Raw genomic sequence first — 27,173 nt, 5'->3', positions numbered from 1 at the left:
CTGGAAAAACGACGTTAACATTGCGGCCTATGGCCAGACCCCCCAAAATCCCGAAAACCCCGAAAATTTTAGTTCGTCGTAGACGAAAAAAATTCGGCACAGTGATTGGTCACATGGAACCAAAAAAAAAAACATATTACGCGGTTGCTAGGCAACCAACTGTATGGCGGCCATATTGGCCAGAAGAGCGACCTGGCGCCAAAGGCGCCTTTTCGTGCCCTCGCATTTGAACGAACTCGTCCTAGGGCGTTGAACGCAGCGACTCCCCGGTCGCTCCAGATCATCTACACATGTGGGGCATTAAAAGTTATTAAAAACTTTCTAATAGGATTTCCGGTTTTGTCATGGCAACGCCATGAATTTTGAGTTCGTTTTCGGCGTTCGCCGTCGCCTTCGAAGAGTCATAACTCGCACAAACTGTGGCCGATTTTACTGTAACTTGAATCGTTGGTCGAGTCGTCGGCCCCGGATGTTTTGATATGGGAATTTTGAAAATGGGCGCGATAGCGCCCCCTGGCGACCACCAAATAAAAATGAATAGGGAAAAAAAGTAAACTTTGTCGTAGACAAAAAAAAATTGGCACACACATCCGTCACATGACCTCGATCAAAAAGTAAATTATGGCCACGCCCATTTTCCCACCGTGTTGCCATGGCAACAACCCGAAATAAACTTTGGCGTAGCCAAACCAAAATTGGTACACACCTTCGTCATGACTTTTCGAACAAAAAAGTACATTACGTGGTTGCTAGGCAACCCCCACAAAGTCGGCCATTTTGGGAAATATCGCGTGGTCTGGCGCCGAAGGCGCATTTCTTGCCTTGGCTCTTTTATAAACTCGACCAAGGGTGGCAGCGTCATTTTAACCACGTACGGCGCGGCAGCGCCCCCCGGTTATTGCGGTGGCGTGCGACGGCGTGCGCCAACCGGCCAACGCCGCTCGTGAGGGCCTCTAAATGCCGCTTGCGGCTTTAATTATTATTATTTTTCATCTATCCGTGTTTTTTTGGAATAACTCGACGAGTCGTCGATGAAAACTCACCATTTTTTGCCCAAAATTAAAAATCCCGGCGATACACAGTGTCAAAAAGTCCCATTAAAAAATGTCGAAAAATGGCGCGTCAGCGCCCCCTGGAAAATCAGGATTACATTGCGCCTATGGAGAGACCCGAAAACTTAAGTTCGTCGTAGACGGAAAAAATTCGGCACAGTGATTGGTCACATGGAACCAAAAAAAAAAAGATATTACGCGGTTGCTAGGCAACCATCTGTATGGCGGCCATATTGGCCAGAAGAGCGACCTGGCGCCAAAGGCGCCTTTTCGTGCCCTCGCATTTGAACGAACTCGTCCTAGGGCGTTGAACGCAGCGACTCCCCGGTCGCTCCAGATCATCTACACATGTGGGGCATTAAAAGTTATTAAAAACTTTCTAATAGAATTTCCGGTTTTGTCATGGCAACGCCATGAATTTGGCGTTCGTTTTCGGCGCTCGCCGTCGCCTTCGAAGAGTCATAACTCGCACATACTTTGGCCGATTTTAGTGAAACTTGAATCGTTGGTCGAGTCGTCGGCCCCGGATGTTTTGATATAGGAAATTTGAAAATGGGCGCAATAGCGCCCCCTGCAGAGCACCAAATAAATATGAATGGAGAAAAAAAGTAAACTTTGTCGTAGACAAACAAAATTTGGCACAGACGTCCGTCACGTGACTTCGAGCAAAAAGTAAATTATGGCCACGCCCATTTCCCCACCGTGTTGCCATGGCAACGACCCGAAATAAAGTTTGGCGTAGCCAAACCAAAATTGGTACACACCTTCGTCATGACTGTCCGAACAAAAAAGTACATTACGTGGTTGCTAGGCAACCCACACAAAGTCGGCCATTTTTGGAAATATCGCGTGATCTGGCGCCGAAGGCGCATTTCTTGCCTTTGCTCTTTTATAAACTCAACCGAGGGTGGTAGCGTCATTTTAACCACGTACGGCGCGGCAGCGCCCCCCGGTTATTGCGGTGGCGTGCGACAGCGTGTGCCAACCGGCCAACGCTGCTCGCGAGGGCCTCTAAATGCCGCTTGCGGCTTTAATTATTATTATTTTTCCTCTCCCCCCACAAAGTGCCTTTTCCCTCTGACGAAAAGTCCTGATTTTTGGCACAAAATTCAAAAATGTTAATGGTTCAAAATTTGCTATTCCCAAATTTCAAAATTCAAAAAGATGGCGCGTCAGCGCCCCCTGGAAATCAGGATTACATTGCGCCTATAGAGAAACCCAAAAACTCAAGTTTGGCGCAGACGAAAAAAATTTGGCACAGTGATTGGTCACATGAAGCCAAAAAAAAAAACATATTACGCGGTTGCTAGGCAACCATCTGTATGGCGGCCATATTGGCCAGAAGAGCCAAAGGCGCCTTTTCGTGCCCTCGCATTTGAACGAACTCGTCCTAGGGCGTTGAACGCAGCGACTCCCCGGTCGCTCCAGATCATCTACACATGTGGGGCATTAAAAGTTATTGAAAACTTTCTAATAGGATTTCTGGTTTTGTCATGGCAACGCCATGAATTTGGCGTTCGTTTTTGGCGTTCGCCGGCACCTTCGAAGAGTCATAACTCGCACAAACTGTGACCGATTTTACTGTAACTTGAATCATTGGTCGAGTCCTCGGCCCCGGATGTTTTGATATAGGAATTTTGAACATGGGCGCGATAGCGCCCCCTGCAGAGCACCGAATAAAAATGAATGGGGAAAAAAAGTAAACTTTGTCATAGACAAAAAAAAATTGGCACACACATCCGTCACGTGACCCCGATCAAAAAGTAAATTATGGCCACGCCCATTTCCCCACCGTGTTGCCATGGCAACAACCCGAAATAAAGTTTGGCATAGCCAAACCAAAATTGGTACACACCTTCGTCATGACCGTCCGAACAAAAAAGTACATTACGTGGTTGCTAGGCAACCCACACAAAGTCGGCCATTTTGGGAAATATTGCGTGATCTGGCGCCGAGGCGCATTTCTTGCCTTTGCTGTTTTATAAACTCAACCGAGGGTGGCAGGGACGGCATAACTACGTAGGGCGCGGCAGCGCCCCCCGGTTGTTGCGGTGGCGTGCGACGGCGTGCGCCAACCGGCCAACGGTGCTCGCGAGGGCCTCTAAATGCCGCTTGCGGCTTTAATTGTGTTTGTTTTTCAATGTTGAACAAAAAACAAATAACAACTTCCATCCATCTTCTTCCACTTTTCCGTTTCCGGGTCGTGGGGCAGCTGCTCAAATTATTTTGCACCAGCCCCCTATGGCAGGTGGTGGGTCCATGGAAGGACGGCTTCACGATTCTAACCGGGCCTGTTGGTCTCTCATAAGGGGCTTCTGAAGCGCTCTTTGTCTGACCCGTCACCTAGGACCTGTTTGCCATGGGAGACCCAAAGCTCCAGGATCATTCGGGTGCTCAAACCCCACCACCACCAAATTATATATTTTTTTAAAAACTGATCTGGACTCATTTTTGATTTTGTTATTTAATCTGTCTGTTTTCTGTGAACCAGAAGTTATTTCTTTGTTTACTCTGGAGGCAAGCGGGCATTTGAATAGTTCCATGGTATTTGACAAAGGCCGCATTGGAGACCCATGCTGACCTTAACAAACAGCTGTTTAAACCAGGGAAGACCCATGCCGAAAATTCCAACACGCTGCAACAGAGATGCTCGGAAAAGAGTGTCAGACAATTTTGTACTGTGCACAACCTGAAGTGCAAAAGGCATGTTACAGACACAGACTTGGAGAGGGCTGCAATCGGGTCAATATGGGAGGTAGGCTACTTTATACGTTTAAAATGCTACATGTCATCTGCCTACACAGCTGCCGGCTACACAGGGAGTGCATGCAGCAGAGTGTCGAGTTCCCCAACTCGACATTCAGGTTAGTAGGCCTAATCAGATGTATTTATTTTTAATGTCACCAGTTTTAGTATTCTGTTGTTCTAATCTGTCTAGCATGTTGACAAAAAATCATATTTTTGTAGGGTGCTCGTAATCCAGTACCATACCACGCCGCATACATGGGCCATAAATTGCATTTGGCCCAGAACGAGAAATGAGTAATGTTTGGTGTGAAAAATGTTTGGATGGATGGATGGATGGATGGATGGATGGATGGATGGATGGATGGATGGATGCTCACAGCTCTGCAATGAAGATGCTCCTAAAATGCAATGTGAAAGCAACCCTTTATTAATTTCACATAACCACACACACACCCCAGGCAGTTGGGTCGGTCCCTTGAGCGCTGTTGACCAACTGAAAACCAAGACAAAGTTAATTTAATCCACTCTGAAAAGCCTTTTCAGCTGTAGCTCGGGCAGTGGCAGAGGTTCAGAGCCAGCGGCTGCAGTGGCTTTTGGACGGTTGAATGAGAACTTGATAAATTGTTGCGGTGGCTTTTCCTCTGTGCTGTCCCCACAGACCTCATAATGATCTCCACTCTCTAGTCTTATGGTGCTGAAGTCTTCAGGGAACAGAGCTGCATTATTGTCATAAGTCAGGTACAAACACCTATTTAAATAAAAAGAATGCAAGGTGTCACTGGAAGCTACTAATATCTTATTATGATCACTGCACTATCATAGCCTGTCTTTGGTCATAACTGTCCAGCAGTAATTAATATATAATTATCTCATTCCCCTGAGGAAATGCTGTCATTCCCCCTGAGATGATTTGTGGAAAAGGTGGTAGTCGAACAGCTGACTCCTTTCTACGGAGCCCTGGAAGTGACATCAGACAAAAAAAAAATTGGTGGAAAAAAATACATATATATTATAATATATATATATATATATATATATATATATATATATATATATGTATTTTTTTCCACCAATTTTTTTTTTGTCTGATGTCACTTCCAGGGCTCCGTAGAAAAGCAGTCAGCTGTTCGACTACCACCTTTTCCACAAATTTGGAGAGTAAGGGTAGTTTCTTAAGTAAATCGAGCGCTTTGCCCCGACTCAGCTCCCTCTTCACCACAACAGTCCGATACAGCGACCGCGTCACTGCTGACGCCGCCATGACGCAATTTGCAGCCATGTTTCTGTAATGTTACGTCAATGAAACATGACTCCCTACACTACCTCTGTCCATGCTTCACACGTCTTCCACAAAGAGTCGAGTCACCTGTCATCTGCCATTTAGACCTCAGTCCTCCCGTCCCACCGATTTAGAAAAGGTCCCACTTTCTCCAATAACGATAGACTCGCATAGAGAATGATCCACCGAGTTTTCCCACACATTAAAGGAATTGTGCCAAAATGAAGGCCTTAAATGTGACCGCAAAGCATCAATGTTTCAAGCACTGAATCTACGTTTCTTCATATTTTATGCCATGAATTCATGATAAATGCGTTTTCAGTTTTATTTTGTGTATTATTTTGGCCCAATTTGTCGCATAGAATTTGTTGCATTAACCTCTTACACCCCACCTGTACCGAGCACATTTTCTCCAGTTTGGCTTTACCCAAATTTAAAAGGTTCTTGAAAAAGTAGTGTCAAAATAGCAACAAAAATGAGCCAAGAACGAGGATGAAAACGCAACAAAAAACGTGACGACAAACAAAAAAGGGACCCAAAAAAAGCAACGATTATGCAACAGCAAAAAAACACGAAAGAGCAACAAAAGAGTAACAGAAAAGTGACAAAAAATTGGCAGAAATGTGATGGAAAAAGTGACAACAAAGAACAACAAAAAAGCAATGAAAAGAAATGTCAAAAAATGTCAAAAAGCATTAGTTTTCAAATGAGGCGTTACACTGGCCTCTAGGCTGTAAGCTTTTAGATTTGGATAAAGCTGAGCTGGAGAAAAGAGGTTAAAACAACAAAACTTAACTAAGCAAAAAACAAAGTATAATGTTGTATTGATGTGCGTTGTGTGGTGGCGTTCGAAGCCTCGGGAAGTGGCCGTACCACGTGACTGATTCAGGAAATGATTCGTGGGTTTGAAGCGCGATTCAAAACAAAAGCGACAGTGACATTTTGTGTATTTGGGTTGGACATAAACAAAGTAACACAAGCACATTTTCCATCACAACTCTAGAAATTTGCAAATTTAGTCTCTCAGCCCCACCATTTACTGTAAGCACTCAGCATATTATACATGCGGACCTGTCCCTTCTTAAATCCAGATTTAAGACTCATCTTTTCAAACTTGCTTTTAATACTTAGAGCACACTGAATTGTGTCCAGGTTGTAAACATTTGGTGTGTTTTTTTAATTGTTTGTATCTTTCTGTGAAGCACTTTGGTCCTCCTGGTGTTGTTGTAAAGTGCTATATAAAGACACTTTTACTGATTGATTGATACATTTCTTGTCCACATGATGGCGTAGTGGAGCAAATAAAGCACCTTGATGCTTCGAACCATGTGTGATGCAATTGGCTGTGAGGCTTCAATGCTTCATGGGGCTTCATCTTGCCATCACTATAATGCTGTGTCCTAATTTTCTGGATGAGAATTTTTGTGACCCATTATGTGTGTGTGATTTTGGCCAGAATATGTTCTAGCGTTCTTTTTCAGCTGGAGGGCAGGTGCCAATACATTTCTATGTTTTGAAAGACATTTCTAATAAGAAAATGTTTCCCCTGATCATCATTTGATAGTGATTGGGTTCACAAACCTGATATATTATTTTTATGGCTGAAAGTCCTTCCTACTGGCCAACATCACGCACATGGTTTTGAATATTGTCTCCACTTTTGGACGCGTTTATGAGGAAATCATTAAACCACAGTTTATATGTGCTGGAAGAGAGGACTTTGAACTTTGTGACTGTTTTTGTTTCATGTGAATTGGCCCAGGAATCTCCTGAGAGTTAGCAATAAACTATAAGACTAGAAATCTGCAGCTGCCTTCCACCTCAATTTTACACTATAGGCTCTTGCGAATGTTGTGACGTCACGTGAACGCAATCTATTGCAAAGTACACGCTTCAATGCAGATCTTAACCCCAGAACACTCGAGCAAATACATGTATGTGATTTTCATGATGCTGTGTTTATCTGAGTGTCCTGGGTCTCTCAGCTTCAGCTTTGTCTTTCACATCTTTGATGGCCTGGGTGTTTTTTGGGCGACAGTGGCACAGATGGTAGAGCGGGTCGTCTCATGATCGGAAGGTCGGGGGTTCAAATCCCACCTCCTGAAAGTGCACACTGTCGTTGTGTCCTTGGGCAAGACACTTCACCCACATTGCCCCCAGTGTATGCGTACAGTGGTGTATGAATGAGAGAATGAATGGGTGAGTGGATCCTTGCTGTAAAGCGCTTTGAGTGCCGAATGTAGGTGGAAAAGCGCTATATAAGTTGAGACCATTTACCATTTTCCTCCAAAACACACTTTCTCCTGCAGGCTCATGTTTGCTATAGTGATAGAAGGTGGGGCAGGGTTAGTGTATTTAATCAGGCTCTTGCCCCTGACAAGGCTGACATTCAGGACTGACACATTTATTTTGCTTCAACTCCAGCTTTGCTCCTGTCACAGAGCTCGGTGTCTCTGGCCTCACAGTAAGTGAGTAACACAGAGTTATTTTAGTCAGCTGATCATTTATACACATTCAAATAATGACATATTTAGTTCCTCTCTCCTGTGGCTGTTTGTGCCGAGGACACTGAGCTTCACCAGAGAAGTCTCACATATCCCAGGAATGGGTGGACCAAAAACCAAGTTTACATTTTCATTATTTTATTTTTTAGCAATTTTTGGTTCCCAAATTGCTAATATTCTGGAGCATTTTTATCTGGTCCGTTCATGATGCTTTTCTTTAATTTTATTATGACACAGTTTAATATAAAAGAACACGGCTCACATGTGTCATGTATTGTCATGTTTTAATATAGCCTATATTGATGGAAAGTACTTTTTATCGGTTGTATTATCTCGGGTAAAAATCGCCCGGCGTTCGTGATGGTGTTATGAATTTGAGCGACAGTCTTCTAGGGTTAATGTACTAATCAAAGTTTGAATTGCTCAGGGCTGTCCCTTCATGTCCCACTTTCACTATTTGAGGTGAAAGTGGAAGGTCCCCCTAACCAGCAACAGTTTCTGGACAAACGCAACAAACCACAGGTCACACTTCTTTGTAGCGAGGATAGGTTTCTTTTCCTGAAGACGAAACTTAAGCATCCCCGGGGGCGCGTGCAGAGCTGTGATTGGCCAGGGCGCTCAGGTTAATACGGCACGCGCTGCGCTCCCGTCCTCTTCCTCTGCTCCGTTTGGACCGAAGGGTCGACACGCGCTAAAGGACAGGTACGAACTGCACTTGTTTTTGCCGCTTGCTTCAGATTTTAGCTTCATGTTCGATTTCGCTTTCTTTTGTTCCGTTTTTATTTACAGGATTAGTCTACACACCGCTTATATATATTATATATTAAAGAAGTATCTCTGGGCTACATGAAATTAGCTGAATTCACAATATTAGGCTATTGCTAGCTTTGCTTTGAATGGCCAAACGTGTATTTTTCCTCCCTGCTGTAGAAAAGTAACGAAAGACAAATTCACTTAAAGGCCCACCTGAACCGACCACATTTTGTCCAGTTTGGCAAAACCAAATCTAAAAGCGTCAAAACTGCGACAAAAAACAGATGGAAAAAAAGGCCAACAAAAGATGTGACGAAAATGCAACAAAAAAGTGACAGAAAAGGGCAACAATGCGTTTCAGATTTGGGTAATGCTGAACTGGAGGCCAGCAAGAGTTAGTGGGTTAGGCTACATTTGACTTAAGTAAACTACTTGTGCAGAGCCGTGGGAAGATATTTTAGTTAGGGGGTGCTGAGGGACAAAATGTACCCCTAAAACGCTTTTTCTGTGCATATTTCCTATTTATTTTATATTGCCTGCAGTTCCCAAACTATTCACCAGGGGGTGCTGCAGCCCCCTGGGTTCCCACGGCCTTGAACTTGTGTGAAGTTAGGCCCCCCATAGTGTCCGTTTTGCTTCAAAATGGTGTCATTCGTTTGTGCTTCGTTTGTGCACATAAAATTAGCGTTTGTGCGCACTTCGTTTTTGAGGTATTGATCATTGATTGGTAGTTGATCAGCCCCCCATAGTGTCTGATTCACTCCAAACTAGTGTCATTGTTCAGCTCTTCGTTTGTGCGCACTTCGTTTTTGATGTATTGATCATTGATTGGTAGTTGATCAGCCCCCCATAGTGTCCGATTCACTCCAAACTAGTGTCATTGTTCAGCTCTTCGTTTGTGCGCACTTCGTTTTTCAGGTATTGAGTGACTGTGGAATCCTTCCGCAGTCAATAATTGGTTTTCATGATCTTTATCTTTCATTAAACTTCCGTCTTTTTCCTGATTTTCAGCAGTTTTCAGCTTTTCCAAGACCCAAACCAAGACCCGAACCATGACCCAGACTAAAACCAAGACCCAAACAAAAACCCTGACAAAAACCAAGACCCAAACAAAAACCCTGACAAAAACCAAGACCCAAACCAAGACCCAAACAAAAACCCTGACAAAAACCAAGACCCAAACCAAGACCCAAACAAAAACCCTGACAAAAACCAAGACCCAAACCAAGACCCGAACCATGACCCAGACTAAAACCAAGACCCAAACAAAAACCCTGACAAAAACCAAGACCCAGACCAAGACCCAAACAAAAACCCTGACAAAAACCAAGACCCAAACCAAGACCCGAACCATGACCCAGACTAAAACCAAGACCCAAACAAAAACCCTGACAAAAACCAAGACCCAGACCAAGATGCGAACCACGACTCAGAGCAAAGCTAAGCAAAGACCAAGATCCGAAACAAGATTAGACCAAGACTCATACCAAGACCGGACCAAGACCACAACTAAGAACCAGACCAAGACCCGAACCAAGACCAGACCAAGACCAGACCAAGACCAGACCAAGACTAGACCAAGACCAGACCAGGACCAAGACCCGAGCCAATTACCAATCAATAATCAATATCTCAAACGAAGTGCTAAAAAATGACACTAGTTTGGAGTGAATCGGACACTATGGGGGGGCTGATCAATTACCAATCAATGATCAATACCTCAAAAACGAAGTGCGCAAGAACGCTAATTTTATGTACACAAACGAATGACACCATTTTGAAGCAAATTGGACACTATGGGGGGGCTAACTTCACACAAGTAATCAACTAACTGGGCTGATTATTGAGTTTCCACCTCTGACTTTTAGAGGACGCAGACTTTTTTATGTCTTTATTTTCTCAGTTAGTCTGGCCCATTCATTTGTATTATATGTTGTTTACTCAAAGCTCTGCCACGGTCCTTATCATGGTTTTGCCCCCAAAAGCCGACAGTTTTGTACGATCTATATTTATATTACAATTTGTGTATTGTCACTATAGTTCAGCTCTATGTTCTCTTGAAACAATGTGAAACTCACGCCCAGACATTCTCAATAGTTCATTTTCTTAAGCCCCTGTTTTCAGCCACAGCCCAGTGAAGAGAGAGACACGAGGGAGACGGTTGTGAAAGTCTGTGTTTCCCTGAAAAGTACCTCACGAGCAAAAGATACTGTCAAAAAATGGTATAAATAAACTGAAATAATAATGGCAGTTGGCTTTACCCAAAACTATATGTTTAGCTCCTATAGAGGTCCTTTTACTTTTGCATGAAATAAATAACAAAATGGATTCGAAATAAATGTGATTGACTAGCGGGAACGGTTTGTCAGCTGTGATATTGTATTTACACTACTGCAAAATGTTCATCCACTCGGAGAGAGGGGGCGGAGTTAACTGAATCCAAGCGTCTCGTTTTCCAGGTTTGAAAAATACCTCCAGAAAATTCTTATATTTATCACAAAAATGAGTGCTCCATAGTGGTAGAGGTACAATGTATCATATAAATGCCTATGCTTTACTTTGGAATGGCTAAAATAGCACGATACAGATCCTTTAATGTGTGTGTGTGAGTTGGTGTTGGTCAGTGTTATCTTAAAGGAACAGGCCACCGTTTTTACATACTGAGATATGTTCTTACCTTAGCTTTGACGAGTTCTTTAGGACCTGTCTGGTCTCCACCCGTGCCTTCAGTCACGTAAACACAGTGCAGACGGCGTTAGCATTTAGCCTCTCCCCCTCTCCACTATAGCTCCAAAACAGGTCAAGATAGAAGCTACCAAGCTCTTCCACGTTTTCCCTATTTAAATATGGTTACGTGAAGTGTTCCACTACAAAGTATAATTACACAAAATTAAACAATGTGGATTTTCTAAGGGGATAAAAGGGGGGACTATATTGTAAGGCGTAATAATACCAGGAGTAGTTCGAAATCCGCGCAGTAATCTTCACTTTACTGCGCGGATGCCAAACTACTCCTGGTATTATTACGCCTTACAATATAGTTCCCCCTTTTATCCGCTTAGAAAATCCACATTGTTTAATTTTGTGTAATTATACTTTGTAGTGTAACACTTCACGTAACCATATTTAAATAGGGAAAACGTGGAAGAGCTTGGTAGCTTCTATCTTGACCTGTTTTGGAGCTATAGAGGAGAGAGGGAGAGGCTAAATGCTAACGCCGTCTGCGCTGTGTTTACGTGACTGAAGGCACGGGTGAAGACCAGACAGGTCCTAAAGAACTCGTCAAAGCTAAGGTAAGAACATATCTCAGTATGGAAGAATGGTGGCCTATTCCTTTAATGGGAACAAATGGGAAATATTGGAAATTTGGAGGGGTGGGTGGGTGGTTGAAAATAACATGCTTGACAGCCCATTTTACATATTTCGGGTGGCGTGCGCAAACATCTCTTCATCATTGTTATCGATTAAGTCCCCCCAAAATATTGAGATTCATTTTTGTCAATATGGAGATTCAGTAATGCTGCTTTCTTTCGTTCTTTTGCTTGCCATGCTTTCTGGGTGCCTAGCTATACTTCATAGGCCTTTTATAAATGTGTAATCTTTATATCAAGGCCACAAAGCAATTGGGTTCAGGAAATTCCAGAGTAGCTGGAGCTGGCACCGGAAGTGAGCTCTGTATAAAGGGCACAGCGGGAAACGCCCAAAGCTTTTATAGGAAACGGAGCTCAATATCTGAAGACTTGCTGTTAACGTCTTTGCCTCGTTTGTGTCTTCAGGTCGATCCTCAACAAATGGACGATGAGCACAAAAAGAAAGAAAAGGTAAGACAGCAGCAGCAGTTACAGCGTTTTATATTCATGACCAAACATTGCTTCTCTGGTCCAGTAAATGTGAACTGTGATAAACACTTGTTTGTTCAGGACTCCCTTTGGGGCGACGGCTCCGCCCTTCATTGACTACCTTAAAGACATACTGCGGCGCTACCCAGACGGAGGACAGATTCTGAAGGTACACAAACCACTTCAGTGTTTCATTTGAGCAACTTCTTTCCATTGTCGACTCTTTCTTTTCCGCACTTGATCCTGTTGACAATCAGACAATCACAGATCCTTCTTTATGCATTTGAACTTTTAAGCCCAAGTCTGTAATTATTGCTAAAATTTGATTATATACAACGTGTTCCCAATTATTATGCAAATGTTATTTTTCTAAGATTTTCTAAATTATCAACTCAAATGAGATACATAGTAATAATGAGCATAATTTTCAAGCCTTTAGCTGTTAGAGAATCATATGAATGTGATTGAAAAAACCTCCCAGTGATAACAGTATGTTTTTCAAAAATAAATATATAAACAACTCAAAATCTACTGTTCCAAATTATCATGCAACTCATTTCAATACATTTTAAAGCTTGTAATTAACTGAAAATGGTCATTTGTTGAATTTGTAGCATTAGGAGGTCATATTTACTGAAATCAAAAGCTATTTCAATCAAAAAATCTTAACAGGTCATGTTATATTTTACCATAGGATCCCTTGTGTGATAGCAGCTTCAAAATTCTTAAATTCATTAAACGTGTGAGTTTTTGGAGAGTTTCTGCTTGGATTTCTTTGCAAAAGAATAGCCTCCCAGAGCTGCCGTTTGGATGAAAACTGCCTCCCACCGTCATTTTGCTTAAGGCTCCAAAGGTCTCAATAGGGTTGAGGTCAGGGGAGGAGGGGGTCCACATCATGAGTTTCTCTCCTTTTATGCCCATAGCAGCCAGTGACGCAGAGGTATTCTTTACAGCAGGACATGGTGCGTTGTCCTGCATGAAGAGGATTTTGTTCGGGAAAGCACGGCTCTTCTTTTTGTGGCATAGAAGACAGTGGTCAGTCAGAAACTCCACATATTTTCAAAGGTTCAGGGAGCCTAAAAGGGCCTAAAGGGGCCGACCAGCTCTCTCCCCATGATTCTGGCCCAAAACCTGACTCTGCCCCTTCCTTGCTGACATCACAGCCTTGTTGGGACATGGTGGCCATTCACCAACCATCCACTACTCCATCCATCTGACCATCCAGGGTTACACAGCACTCAATCAACAGTTTAGGGGAGGTCGGATAGAAGTGTTTGCCTCTGCCCATCTCTGCCTCTGCAGAAGGGTAAAAAGCCTGTGTTTTCCTCCACGGCGCCGCATCTGGATTCAGCAGATCTGAATCATGGCGCTGGGTCGAGCGTCACCGCACACCTGCCAAACATACTGTCTCACACTGTTTTTCTTTACATGTCTAATCATCATTAATTTACAAGTTCAGTTGACATTCACTTAACCTTTTGCTCTCAAACACCAGGAGCTGATTCAAAATGCGGACGATGCCGGCGCCACAGAAGTGGTTTTCATTCATGACGACAGAAGCTACGGGACAGAAAACCTCTGGGCTGAAGACCTGGCTCAGTATCAAGGTACACAAAGACAAACAGGACTGTCATTGTGCACTCATTTGTTACTCAAATGGTTTGTTATTCAAATCGTTTTACATTTAACCGCAGGAAAAAAGCAGAAACAGACCGAGCTGAGCAGTGTTTGCACACGTTTGTGTTTTTGTTGCCCGGGCAACAGCTCTTTTGGGGCAGCGGCCTTTTTATCTCCGTAATAATAATATTATAAAACAAGATGCAAATCTGACAGAGGCAGCAATGAGATGTCTAGTTTTAATCATTTCTAAATTAATGGGACTGTCGTGCCTCATGGAACGTGGACCGACGGTGTGAAAGGTATATTTTCAGTTGCTGCGCCACAAACAACCTTCCTTTCACCTTAGCAATAGCCCTATAAAACGCCTGGGTACGTCACAGAAGCTGAGTGTTTACAAGAGATGCCCAAGTTTAATTAAACAAAATTGCAGTGTCTTAGCAGAATGGTACATGATCATGGGACATTGGTATTGATAGCAGGCTTAAATCTGCTTCCAAATGATCAGTCTGCAAGACACAAATGTAGTGACTCAAACATGAAAGAACAAGTTTTTGTTATAACCAATGAACTACTGGACATATTTGTTATTAGTTTGCCAGGTAAAATGAGGGAATGCTGCCCTCTAGTGCCATTGCTTTGAATTTCCGACTGTTTGCCCATATTTTGTTGTGGCGTCAGCTCCGATTAGCCTTATTTTTATGCACAACAGTGTCATAACAGAGCACTTTGTCACGCCCTACAGTACCTCGCATTGATCTGTATTGTACACAAATATTGTTCTCTTGTTCTCTCTAAAAAATGTTCTCTTTTGTGTACAGGCCCAGCCCTTTACGCCTACAACAATGCCCAGTTTACAGCTGCAGACTGGGAAGGGATCCAGAGTGTGGCCAGGAGTGTCAAGCGCGACGACCCCAACAAAGTGGGCCGTTTTGGGCTCGGCTTCAACTCTGTGTACCACATGACAGGTAACTCTCCGAGGCCTCTGTTACATATTACACATGATGATTTCGTTCAACGAATGTAAATGTTTAACTCGGGTCAGGTTTATTTTGCACTGTTTTGTGGAAGGTTTGGCAGATAAATGTTTTTGTCTTTTTATTATTGTGAGATCAATAAAGGCTTATCTTATATTGAAGATAATCATGGACTAAGTTGTTTTGAGTTTCATCCCAAGAAGCTTCGTCATATTTCCCTGGTCTGAAACCTAAAATGCATATCTTCTCGGTAAGAGATGAATCTGTTTAAACTCAGAAGAGGCTATATTGTTATTATGATTTTTATGATTTTTATAATCACTGGATTGAATATGCAGTGGTTTGTGAAACGAGACGTTCCGTGTAATTATAAATCATTTTCATTTATCGTGAGCTTGTGGGACAGGTTTTGTTGGCATTACTGTGGCAGTGACGTTAGTGACTGCAAAAGTTGTGAAACACACCTATAAACTCATCCCCATGAAGAATTCCTCATTTCCGAAATGTATGTATGTTTGCGCATCCACAGGCAGCTCGCCTCCAAGTGTGAACGGCCGGAAGTAGGAACATGGTTCGGACAGACGTCTGTTTCACATCATTGTAAATGAGCCAGAACTATGGAAATATTTACAGGGCCGGGGAATCACAGTCTAAAAGCATCTTAATTTATCATGTGGGGCAAGAGTCACCAACCACCGGTCTGCATTTTCTCCGATTTATCTTTGGCCTGTCCCTCTTATAACGCCAATAAGCTTGTCCATGGATATATAATAAAACTCCTGATAGAAAGTCGCCATAGAAATCCTGTGGCGATGATTGACTCTCTCTCTCTTTCACATTCTCATTTCTCCAAAACTCCGTTACGCTGCAGCCTCACAATTTTTATTTGCATTTAAATCCCGCTGTAGTGCGCTGCGAGCAAAGGGCTGCGTTACATGCTTTAAAAAGTCACCCATAGTCTAATTACACACGTGTTCCTAAGCACTATTTCAATATTTCTATAATGTAATAATAATAATAATGATAATTTTCTAAACGATCACTCACTGCAACATTTAACAAGATGTCTTTGTGCTGCATTAAACATTAAAAACCAGGGGAAGTGACATTTGTGGCTCTGGAACATGCAGTGTTTGGAACATGCTCCTGGAATAAAGCTGGGCTTACATGATAACCTTTGTCCGCTGCTGTTAAACGTGTCCCATCATGTCTCGTCGTCTGTAAGCATTATTTTGACTAGATTTGGTTGGCAAAGCTATACGAATTATAATCTGTTAAAATGAATAAAGTTACAATATCTACTTGGAATGGTACGCCTATAAAACGTCGAGTCATGTTTCAACTAAGAACTTTTTGAGGACATTGATGCAGATGAGGAGTTTTGTAGTCTAGTGAGTTAAGGTCATTAGACTCGAGTTATGGGGTAGAATCCATGGGACTTTGACGATTCTGAGTTGGTCCAGGACGTAGACTCATACAGAGTTTCTATTTTTGCTTTTTGATGGTTTTAGTTCCTTAGCCTTTTTTCCTTTATTATGCTTTTTTCAATCACATTCAATCACATCCAATCACATCGCACCAGTCTATATCACACTACAATGATGACAAAACCTTCTGTTGGTCTGTAAATGCAGTAAATTAGAATAACTGCCTTGTATAAAATTACTCTCTCAAAATGGCTGTAGTGAATGTCTTGAAATAGGCCTCTGTCTCTTTAAGAACCTCTGACTCTTTCTGACGCGCCCCCTCCACACGCTGTCTGTGGCATCAGTGGGGAGGGGGTTCTGCTGAGGAGCAGCGGTTGGTTACTCGGCTGGTGACGAAAGCTCGGAGGCGTCTCCAGGAGGTGGGGGCGTTCCTAGGAGGTCTCAGGCAAACCTATCCCTAAGATGGCTGCCATCAGAGTTTTTACAGATTACTCAAAAATCCGTGAAGGTGCCAAGGCAACACTTAAGGCATGTTTTTAATGACGGAATGTCATAATAACATGATGTAAAGCTTGAAGAAGTCGATTTTGCATAATACCCCCCCTTTAAGGATTTTATAAGCTTTTTAGTAAAGGCCACTTTCTGCTGTCCCTGTCTTCATTCGGTGAGTGTTTGTGTCATACTGATTGTGATGTTTATTGTATACCTTCAGCATATCCTTGGTGCTCCCAGGGACACGCTTGAATATCCAGTTAACGTGTTGACATTCCATTGCAAGCAAACATTTTGGTGATGTTACATCAGGCTGTTCATGGTTTGCAAAAACTCAGCTTCCCCCGGTCAGCCTTGATGGTCTCCCCTACTGACTAAAAGTCAGTAGGGGAGACCGGGGCTATTTGTCTATTTTCTAGAGTTCACTGCTCATCAACAGAAAATCCCAAGAACTTTGCTTTCTTTGTTCTATCATATTGCGGTAAATAGTTATCAACCGTCAAACACAAGAAAATCGACTGTGACAATGTGCCCCATGTGCGGTGCTTGGGGCTGATTGTCACTATTGTTTTTTTAATCCATTCCACTAGTGATAAGAGCAAATAACATGACAGCGTTGCTATGAGTGGGTAGTGGCATTATTTACAGACAAAAAAAAAGCTACATTAACTAACAACATGGTGATAGCCAAACAGAAAAGCACAAGATGATCCTACAGATTTCAAAATCATGTAACATTTTTTATAAAATGTGATATTAAATTGTGGTTTGTTGTGATTGGCCAAATTGAGACATACTTGATACAAGATTCAAATGGTTTGATCTGGAAGTGCTCTCAGATTTATGCTGACACTAACTTTATGAGAGATGGTGGTGTCTTTTAATGGCAAATGACAGTTTCAAATTTTCTAAAAAATATAAACTTTTTTTCCTTTCAGATGTGACAAGTATATTCAGCGCGGGTCACCTGGGTATGATGGACCCTCAGGAGAAAATATTTGGTGAACAAAAAGGAGGTTTCCGTTGGTCTTTGGAAGACGAAGACGACAGAGATGCACTAACAACCATGATTGACCAGTTTCAACCTTTTAGGGACATTGTGTCACTCGTAAGTGGACAAGAGTGGTCCAGAGTTGTCCAGGAAGATCAGAATTTCAATGGGACCCTTTTCAGATTCCCCCTTCGCTCAGAGAAATCAGAAATATCAGACAACCTTTATAGTTACGAGAAAGTTGTTGAGCTTTTTGATAGCTTCATTGCTGATGCAGAACTCAGCCTTCTCTTCTTGAAAAACGTCTCGTCAGTTTCTCTTATACACATTGATGCTCTTGGCTCTGTCAGCACTAGACTGCAAGTGAAATCCACCACTTCACAAGACGTTGATTTAAAGTCCTACGATGGTGTCACTGAAGGATTAACACAAATCAAAACCATTACTCTCGACTCTGAAGAGTCCAGAGAAACAAAATGGCTTGTGACATCTTGCACTATGAAAGAAGGAAACGTGGACGAGCTTGACTACCTCGCAGAGAAGTTGAAGTTCCTTCCGAGGGTTGACCTGGCCTTTCCTTGTGATGATGTCCACACAGACTGTAGTAAGAGTAGACTGTGCTGCTTTCTCCCACTTCCAAACAATGACTCAAATAAGACAGGACTCCCCGTTTATGTCAACGCATACTTTGGCCTCACAGACAACAGACGACACATCAAGTGGCTCGAAGAAGACCAGAGGAATGACGAACATGCCATCTGGAACGAAAAGCTCATCAAAGAGGTTCTTCCAAAAACATATCTCACAATCATTCGAGATGCGATCAGACTGGTTCAAGACAACATCCTGCTGGTTAATTCCATTTACAATCTCTGGCCGGACATTTCCCAAGTGCAGCACAAAGACAAATGGTATGAGGTTGCCATGGATGTCCTCAGTCAGTTATTTAGTCAGGATATAGCAGTTCTCTCCTTGGCTAAAGATGAGAGACAGTTCATCACACTGAAGAAAGCAGTGCTTCCATGTAACGGACCAACGACAAGTGAGACATTGTCAGCCATTAAAAGAATCCTGGTGTCCTGTGACATCAACCTGGTGACTTTATCAGATAGTGTAGCAAGAGCCATAAAGGATGTGCATCCAGACTATAGTTCACTGACTCATGTGACTCCAGCCTTCCTGAGAAACAAACTTCGAAACTGTACAGTGAAGGACATCTCAGATGCTGACAGACTCGCTCTGTTGCAGTTTGTCTTGAGTGACGAACAGTACAGTGAACTCCATGGTCTTCAGCTGCTGCCCCGCAGTGATGGTTCCTTCAGATCCTTTACAGACAGAGAGGAAGACATTGTCTTAATCGACAACAAGGAATTTCCAAGGTACATTAGTTGTTTTTGATGTTGTCCAATTTGAAATCACATCATCATATTATGTGACTTTGTAGTCTTATATAACTAATGCTTTAAGAGTATTTCATATTTCATTGCAAACACTGAGACAGTTGGTGAAAGTAGTGTTTTTAAAGCGGTGAAAGTATGAACTGGCTGTTTTAGTATCACATATTTGTAATCAATTTATCATATTTCCTGGATTGACTCCATATTTGCTCATTATTTTAAAAATAACATTTTTGTGTGTGCAGAACTTTGATTCCATTCTGTCAAAACCTCTTCCTACAAGACGGCCTCACCTCTGACTGTGTAAACCATTTGAGACAACTCGCACGAAAAAGTAAGAGCACGTTCTGACCTGCTATGTACAAAATCTATATCTAATTATCCTTACCAACTTGTTGATATTTATCTTTTTGCAGATCTCTACATGGTCACTAACATTGATGCAGACCAGGTGGTGAAATTCACTAAAAGCCATTTGCCGGACGACTGGAAGAAGACAGAGAATAAACTTGTGACATGGGACGTGAGCAGTGGTCAGCATCCTCCACTGAACTGGTTACAAGAGTTCTGGAGATTTCTCAACTGTCACTTTACGGAGCTAAGTGGTTTAATCGGACTGCCCTTAATACCGGTGAACACAGTGTCCAGTAGCCAACCAGTCAAACTTGCTAAAATACAAAGAAATCCAACTTTGATTTTTGACAAAAGTAAGAAGGTGGTTTTGCCAGATAGTATCACTCAGCTGGTAAATAAAGTTGGTGGGACAGTAGTAAAAGAAACTAATTGGCTAAGACATGAAGATCTAGATTCCTATGTCCTGAGCCCATCCCCAAAACATGTTCTGCAAGTGTTTGTAAATTTACAATCCCAGCAGGTCATCAAAGAGCTGAGGTCTGTTTCTAAAAGTACTTTAGAGGAGCTAAAAGATTACATCTCTCACCTTGATTCTCTCTCAAAGTGCGAGACAGAATTCCTCTTGCACTTGCCTTTGTTCCAAACCATGACAGGAGAGTATACCACCGCCCATTCCAAACAAGCTGTGCTAATGATATCTGGACTCAGGATCCCAACAGATGTGACAATGCCCGGTTCAGTGATTAAATGTGCCACTGAGGCAGATCGCAGACTTCTTCAGCTACTCAAAATCCATCTCTTGGACACAGCACAAGCAGCCAGCCTTCTCATCAACAGTGTAGAGAGTGGAGCATGCACCAAAGCAGAGACTGAAAAGATCATGACATGGATCTTAGACCACGGAAACATGCTTTTCTATCAAAATCCACACTTAAAAACACAATGTGTGAAGTTGCTTTTTATCGAAATAAACATGAAGTTACAGAAGGCCTCCAGTCTGTATGACCCAAGAGTTCATGCTTTTAAAGTTCTCTTTGAGAAGGATTATTTCCCACCAGCTGTGTACACAAAGACTCCACAGATGCTCGCAAGCTTGATCGATCTCGGGTTAATTCATAAAGAAAAGGATGTGTCTTCTGAACACTTGCTGCATGCAGCTAAACTGGTGGAGAATCTTACTAGAGACGGTCCTGAAGAGGCTCGCAAAAGAGCTCAAGTTTTTCTGAAAGTCTTGGATGCCAATGATTTACTGGAGAACTTTACTCATGACCAGCTTGAGAAACTCAAAAGGCTTAAATGGGTGCCTGTGACTAAACAAAATGACTCCATGAAAAGTGGCTTCTTCTGCCCAGAAGAAATGAGGCACAGCATGTATGAAGACATTGTTGGATATGTGATGCCCCTGGAGGGAATGTTCAGTGAAAACATTTGCAGGAAACTTGGTTTTAAACGACCACCTCCACCTGAAAAAGTAGTGGCAAATCTATTAGCCCTGATTTCTAAAGTGAAGAAAATGACTAATCCTGACACAAATGTGGATTTTAAAAGAAAGTTGCGAAGCATTTATGAACATATGCAAAAGTCAGTAAGTGAATGTACTGCACTAATCAGCAAAGACACCAAATGGCTCTGGAATCGCAGTCAGTTTGTTGCTCCAAAGGAACTGGTTCTAAACTATCCCAGTAACCTTGACCTGAGCTCTCATGTTGGAAAAGTCGCAGATGAATTTCTTCCATACAAACGTTTGTTCCAGGAGTTTGGTCTCAGAGAAGAACTGACAGATGAAGAAATTATTGACTTACTTTCCACAATAAAGCAAACCATTGAAAGCAAAGAAGCAGTAGCAACATCGTCCGAGGTTAAAGTATCTATTGACATTCTGAACTGGATTTGGAGAGAAAAGAAGGATTTTCCAGATGATATTCCAGTGCCGGTCATTGTACAACCTGGACAATATACACTGAAATCAAAGTCTGAGACTGTGTTCTGTGACTTGAGCAAAAATAGCTTGAAGGAACTAGAGTGTAGCCAAGATGAAATACATGTTGTTCATGAGGAGATACCAATTGCAACAGCGGAGTGGTTAGACATTCAACTGCTGAGTACCTATATTCTGGATCCAGAGTTAGTGGGAATTGAACAATGTGGGCAAACAGAACCAATAACAACTCGAATCAAAAATATTCTGAAAGAATATGATGAAGACAGAGATATCTTTAAAGAGATCATTCAAAATGCTGAAGACGCTGGAGCAGACACCTGTAAATTCTTGCTGGATTTCAGAGTTCACAAAGATGACCCTGAAAGTCTCATTGACCCAAACATGAAGCTGTGCCAGGGGCCCTGTGTGTGGGCGTTCAATAATGAACAGTTTTCACAGAATGACTGGGACAATATCGTGAGAGTGGGCTCTGCCTCTAAGGAGAACAAGGTTGAAAAGATAGGCATGTTTGGACTTGGGTTCAACACAGTTTATCATGTCACAGACATTCCCTCCATCCTCAGCGGGAACTCTCTCCTCATACTTGATCCCAATGCAACCCATCTAAAAAAACGCATCAAGCACAAATCAAATCCAGGCATCAAGCTGGACCTCACTCAGAAGAGACTTTTTCATTGGTTTCCTGGTCAGTTCACACCTTACGAAGGTGTTTTTAATTGTAGCTTCCCTGGTCAAACACCTCAGAACTATCCAGGCACCCTGATTAAATTACCATTCAGAACTGAAGAAGAGTCGCGGTCATCTGAAATAAGTTCTAAAGTTTATTATAAACAAGATATTATAACCTTCCAAAAACACTTTACCAAGGACTCACAATCACACCTAATCTTTCTTAAAAATGTCAACACAGTGTCTCTACAAACTGCCCCAACTATTGCTTCAACTCCATTGAAACATGGAGATATTGAAGACATTTTCACAGTCTCAAAAACCACACTATGCAGCAGAGATATTCAAGAAGAAGGTTTTCTTTCAAAGCAAAACCATGCTGAAAAAGTACTGAACAGAAAATGCAAAGAGATCATCGACTCCAGTAAAGTGGACATTGTGGAGATAACCTGGAACAAATCAGGTGAAACACAAGTGCAGTGCTGGCTTCTCTACAACTGCTTTGGAACAAAGGAGTCGCTAAAAATGGCCACAGGAAAAAACAAGAAACTTGCATTCTCGTTGCCCATAGGTGGCGTTGCTTTGCCTTTACAATTCAACCATGAAACTGACACATTTGTAGCATCACAGACAAACCTTGCGGGTCAAGCATTTTGCTTCCTTCCGCTGTCCATTTCCACAGGGCTGCCATTCAATGTCAATGGAACATTTGCTGTGACCAGCAACAGAAAAGGTCTTTGGGAGAGTGGAGTTAAACACGAGTGGAACAAGTCTTTGCTGCAGGACCCATTAGTCACTGCCTTAATCACTGCACTGTTGGCCCTTAAGGAAATGTCCCAAAACAAGAAACTGGAGAGCTACAGCTACCACACATTCTGGCCAGACAGAGAGCAAGTGAGTAAGACGTTCAGACCACTGGTAGATGCTTTTTATTCTACTATTGCTCAGTCCTGCAGTGCTCTCAAGCTTTTCAGTGATGGCAAGCACTGGTTCTCTTTGGAAAATGCCCTTATTTTACATGAGAGCATACAAGAAGATCAGAACATTTGCCCACTTGCAATCAAGGTATGTCAGACACATGTCAAATCCAGTCATGTTGTTCCTCTGCCGAGATGGATAAGAAATAATTTCAAACAGGCAGGTCTGGAGAAGGTTCTACAAGACAAGACATGGTCTTGGAGGAGGTTTTACAAAGACGCAGTTTTTAACAATCTAGACCACATGGATCCAAAATGGAGAGATACATTGATGCTACATGCTCTTCACCTTAACATCAAGGAGATTGACTCTTTGTTGGTCTCATACCCATGTATTCCAACAACTAATGGACAGCTTCAGTATATTCAGAACCTGGTCAACCCAAAAGGAAAAGTGGCCTGTCTGTTTGAGCATGAGGAAAGTCGCTTGCTTGGTGGGACAATAAATGACTTCTGCTCCCCTGAAAATGTTTTACGTCTGCGGGGGCTTGGAATGGCTAGTGATGAGCTTTCTTTAGAAGACATTACTAAGAAAGCAGAAGCAATAAGTGAAGTTTGGAGCAGTGATGTAAGCAAATCAAACAAACGCATACAATGTCTTTTGGAACTTCTAAGGCCTCACCTACACAATAGTACCTCTCCTTTCTGGGTAACTTTGAGCGCTACTCAATTTCTGCCAGCGTTTGCACCCGGAGATGCAAAAATGGAAAGAGAGGTCACATTGCAAAGGCCTGCTGACGTTTTTACTGAGAAATGTGCTCTTCTTGTGAACATGACACAGCCAGTTTTGGATCTCTCTCAACTTCAAATACATTCATCTGATCCAGTTCTGCAGATGTTGGGAGTTAATGACCACCCAGGTCCTGAAATGGTGCTTGAACAGCTGAAACAAGTGAACACTCAGTGTCAGTTTTTGGACAAATCTGTGCTACATAAAATAGCTTACGAGTGTTACAAGTTTCTTGATCACTGTCTGTCTGATTCACAAAATCACAAACTAAATGTAACTGTGCAGATTTTAACTTCTTTTCCATTTGTGCTTGTTGGTGATATATTTGCCAAAATCAGCTGCGTGGCTGAGACAGCACAGTTTGAAGCCAGACCATATCTTTATGCACTTCCACATTATTTCAAAAACTTTCGATCACTCTGGAAAGAAGTTGGTTTGAAAAAGAAGTTTAGTGTTTGGCAATGCCTGCAGGTACTCTGGAACATGCAGCTCAATCACAGAAATAGACCATTACCAGAAAGGGATTTATCCATTTGTTTCACAATCTTGAACAAAGGAATTTATGAAGCTGGAGAGAGAACTGAGAACTGTCTTGTGCCTGATGAAAATGGAATTTTACAACCTGCAGAAACATTGTTCTACAATGACAGCCCATGGATGCCAGTGGAAAAACATGTTACTTATTGTCATGAAAACATATCACGAGTGATGGCACTCCACTTGGGCATCAAAACAACAAGGCACCACACTTTGAACAGTCATGCTGTTGAAAACCTGTCACCTTTTGCCTTTCACTTTGAACAACATGAACAGGTAACAGTCCGAATCAGAAATATTATCTCTGCCTATCCATCAAAGAAGGACATCCTTAAAGAACTTATCCAAAATGCTGATGATGCAGAGGCAACAGAAATTCATTTTGTTTGGGACAAAAGGCAACACAATTGTACAAAAACCTTTGGGGAGAAATGGAATTATCTTCAAGGCCCAGCCCTGTGTGTTTTCAACAATAAAGTATTCTCAGATGCAGATTTAAAAGGTATCCAGCAGCTGGGAGAGGGTGGGAAGCACAACTCTCCAGGAAAGACTGGGAAATATGGACTGGGATTCAACTCAGTTTACCATCTGACAGACTGCCCCTCAATCCTCACTGGAGATGAGTTACTCTGCATTTCTGATCCCAACCAAAAGTACATAGAGAGTACTTCAGATGTTTCCCCTCCTGGTATTGGTTACGAACTAGCTGACACTTTTAAGCAGATGTACATGGATGTCTACGATACCTTTCTACCAGATAAATTCCCTCTGAAAGAAGGCACCATGTTCAGGCTGCCTTTAAGAACTGACGAAATGGCATGCAGTTCGAGAATATCGCAAATGACGGTTACTGACCATGAAATGACAGAATTGTGCTCTGCTCTATCTGAAGATCCAGAGGGATTGATACTTTTTCTAAAACACATTTCAAAAATTCAAATTCATAAAATTGATGAATTGGGAACACTGCAACACATTTTTTGTGTTGAAAAAAATTCACCAAAAGCAAGTGTAGTTCCACAAATCTATGAAACAATAATTTCAACTTCTCAAAAAAGAGAAACTAAATGGATAGTTGCAGAACAGTTGGGAACATTTGATGACAGATATGGTAAATGTGACAAACTACCTCATGCGGCGGTTGCAGCCCGTGTGAGTCTAAAAGAACCAAACAGGCTTTATAAACCCCTGACAAGCTTTTCAAAAAGCCCTACTCATTTTAATGGTGAAGCATTTTGTACGCTTCCTTTGCCTGGCCACACCGGACTACCAGTTCATGTCAATGCGAACTTTGAGGTAGATTCTTCTCGGAAAAACTTGTGGAAAGAAGATGGTCAGAGTCAAAAAATACACTGGAATGAATATTTGAAACAGACCATCATAGCTCCGCTGTATGCAGACCTTCTTCATTACCTTCGCCGTAGTTTTGAAGACAAACTAGATAGCAAGACAGAAATTGAAAAAGTACTCAAAGAATCTTACCTATGTTTTTTCCCTACTGCAACCAAGCATGTTCACCCAGACTGGCATGAGATGGTGCATGAAGTTTACAGATCAATCAAAAACAGGTGCCTTGATGTGATTCCGGTATTCAAGAGTTCTACACAAACAATTGCAGACAAACCTCTTAAAGAATATTATTTAGACTGGTGTAGCACCAAAGAAACTGAGCCAACTCGAGCACCTTATCTGGCATATAGTGAAAGTGAACAAATCAACATTATTTTGGAAGATACAGGAATGCGGTTGGTGCCTTTGAGCATGCAAAAGGTGTGGAGTAGCTTTAAATCAGCTGGAATAAATCTTTGTTGTGTGACTTCTTCAACTGTGCAGACATTCCTCAGAGCGCAGCCTCTCAATGATCCGTCTCAGACAGATGGACCGCTGCCTCTCCCCATATCTGAGACTCTGATCAAAGACGAGCAAAGATGCTCTAAGCTTCTGAGTTTTTGCCTAAAAGATCTACAAGTACACCGTAGAAACAACCCTAAGGTTCATGCTGCTGCAATTCATGGACTTCCACTTCTTCTTACTAAAGACAAAATTCTGAGAGTATTTGACTTCCACTCTCCCAAGCTTGCATCAGTATTTGAATCTTTGTTTTTTGACTTTGAATGCCAGTTTGTTGATTATACAACCACCTGTAATCACATTGACACCCTTGAAAAATGTGGCTTTGTCAAGATGTTGACAATTACTAATGCTGTAAACTACCTGAAGCCTTTAATTCGGCGCATGCTCCAAACATGTGAAGTTGATTCAGAAAGTGGATATTACACTCCAAGTACGAATATTGTGAGCTGGCTGGTGTTCCTTTGGAGATTCATAATCAGTCAGCTAAAATCTCCAAATCTGAACTGTGATACTGACAATCTAACCATGGCTGATGTCAGGCAACTCTACAGTGAGTGCTGCATTTTGCCTGTTGTTTGTCCGAGGCTGAACAATAAGACATATCTACGAACATTGAAAGAAATGCCCAGTGTCATTCCACTTGGTACTAATAATGTATCAAGCCTTCTGTTTAAACTTGGATTCATGAAACTAGACACTTCGTTCTTCCATGATAAATACACTTATTTACATTTTCAACAGGAACTTATGGACATCCATGATCCAAGTTCAGTTTTGGACCAACTGTACAACATTAAGAGTGCTGCGTTTTCACTGCTCTCGTCTACGGAATTGAATGGCCTTCAGATGTTTTTAAATGATGGGATTTCAAAAGCAGTGAATCAACAAACGTATCTCAAGAAGTTCAAATCCTTGCCTTTGTTTCAAACTGTCATTGGCGAAAGAGTAAGAATTGATGTTTCCAAACAAGTATATGTCCTAAATTTGACTCAGGCAAATTTGACAGAATTTCCGGATTTGCTGAGACTGCCTGA

General features: G+C 42.1%; 1 protein-coding gene across 1 annotated transcript; it reads left to right on the top strand.

Annotated features, from left to right (window-relative positions):
• Nucleotides 1-3,830: 3,830 nt before the first annotated feature.
• LOC306968410 (sacsin-like) lies at nucleotides 3,831-27,173 on the top strand (the record flags this gene model as incomplete). The annotated part of the gene is made up of 9 exons (XM_079563757.1): nucleotides 3,831-3,916; nucleotides 12,113-12,157; nucleotides 12,257-12,344; nucleotides 13,671-13,782; nucleotides 14,614-14,760; nucleotides 17,627-19,058; nucleotides 19,322-19,410; nucleotides 19,493-27,029; nucleotides 27,146-27,173. The coding sequence occupies 9 exons, from the start codon at nucleotides 3,831-3,833 to the stop codon at nucleotides 27,171-27,173; spliced, it is 9,564 nt and encodes a 3,187-aa protein (XP_079419883.1).

Source organism: Gobius niger, assembly GCF_951799975.1.
Source record: "Gobius niger genome assembly, chromosome: 9".
Classification (NCBI taxonomy): Eukaryota; Metazoa; Chordata; class Actinopteri; order Gobiiformes; family Gobiidae; genus Gobius; species Gobius niger.
The sequence above is the reverse complement of the archived record's forward strand: the minus strand, read 5'-3'. Positions and strand labels throughout refer to the sequence as shown.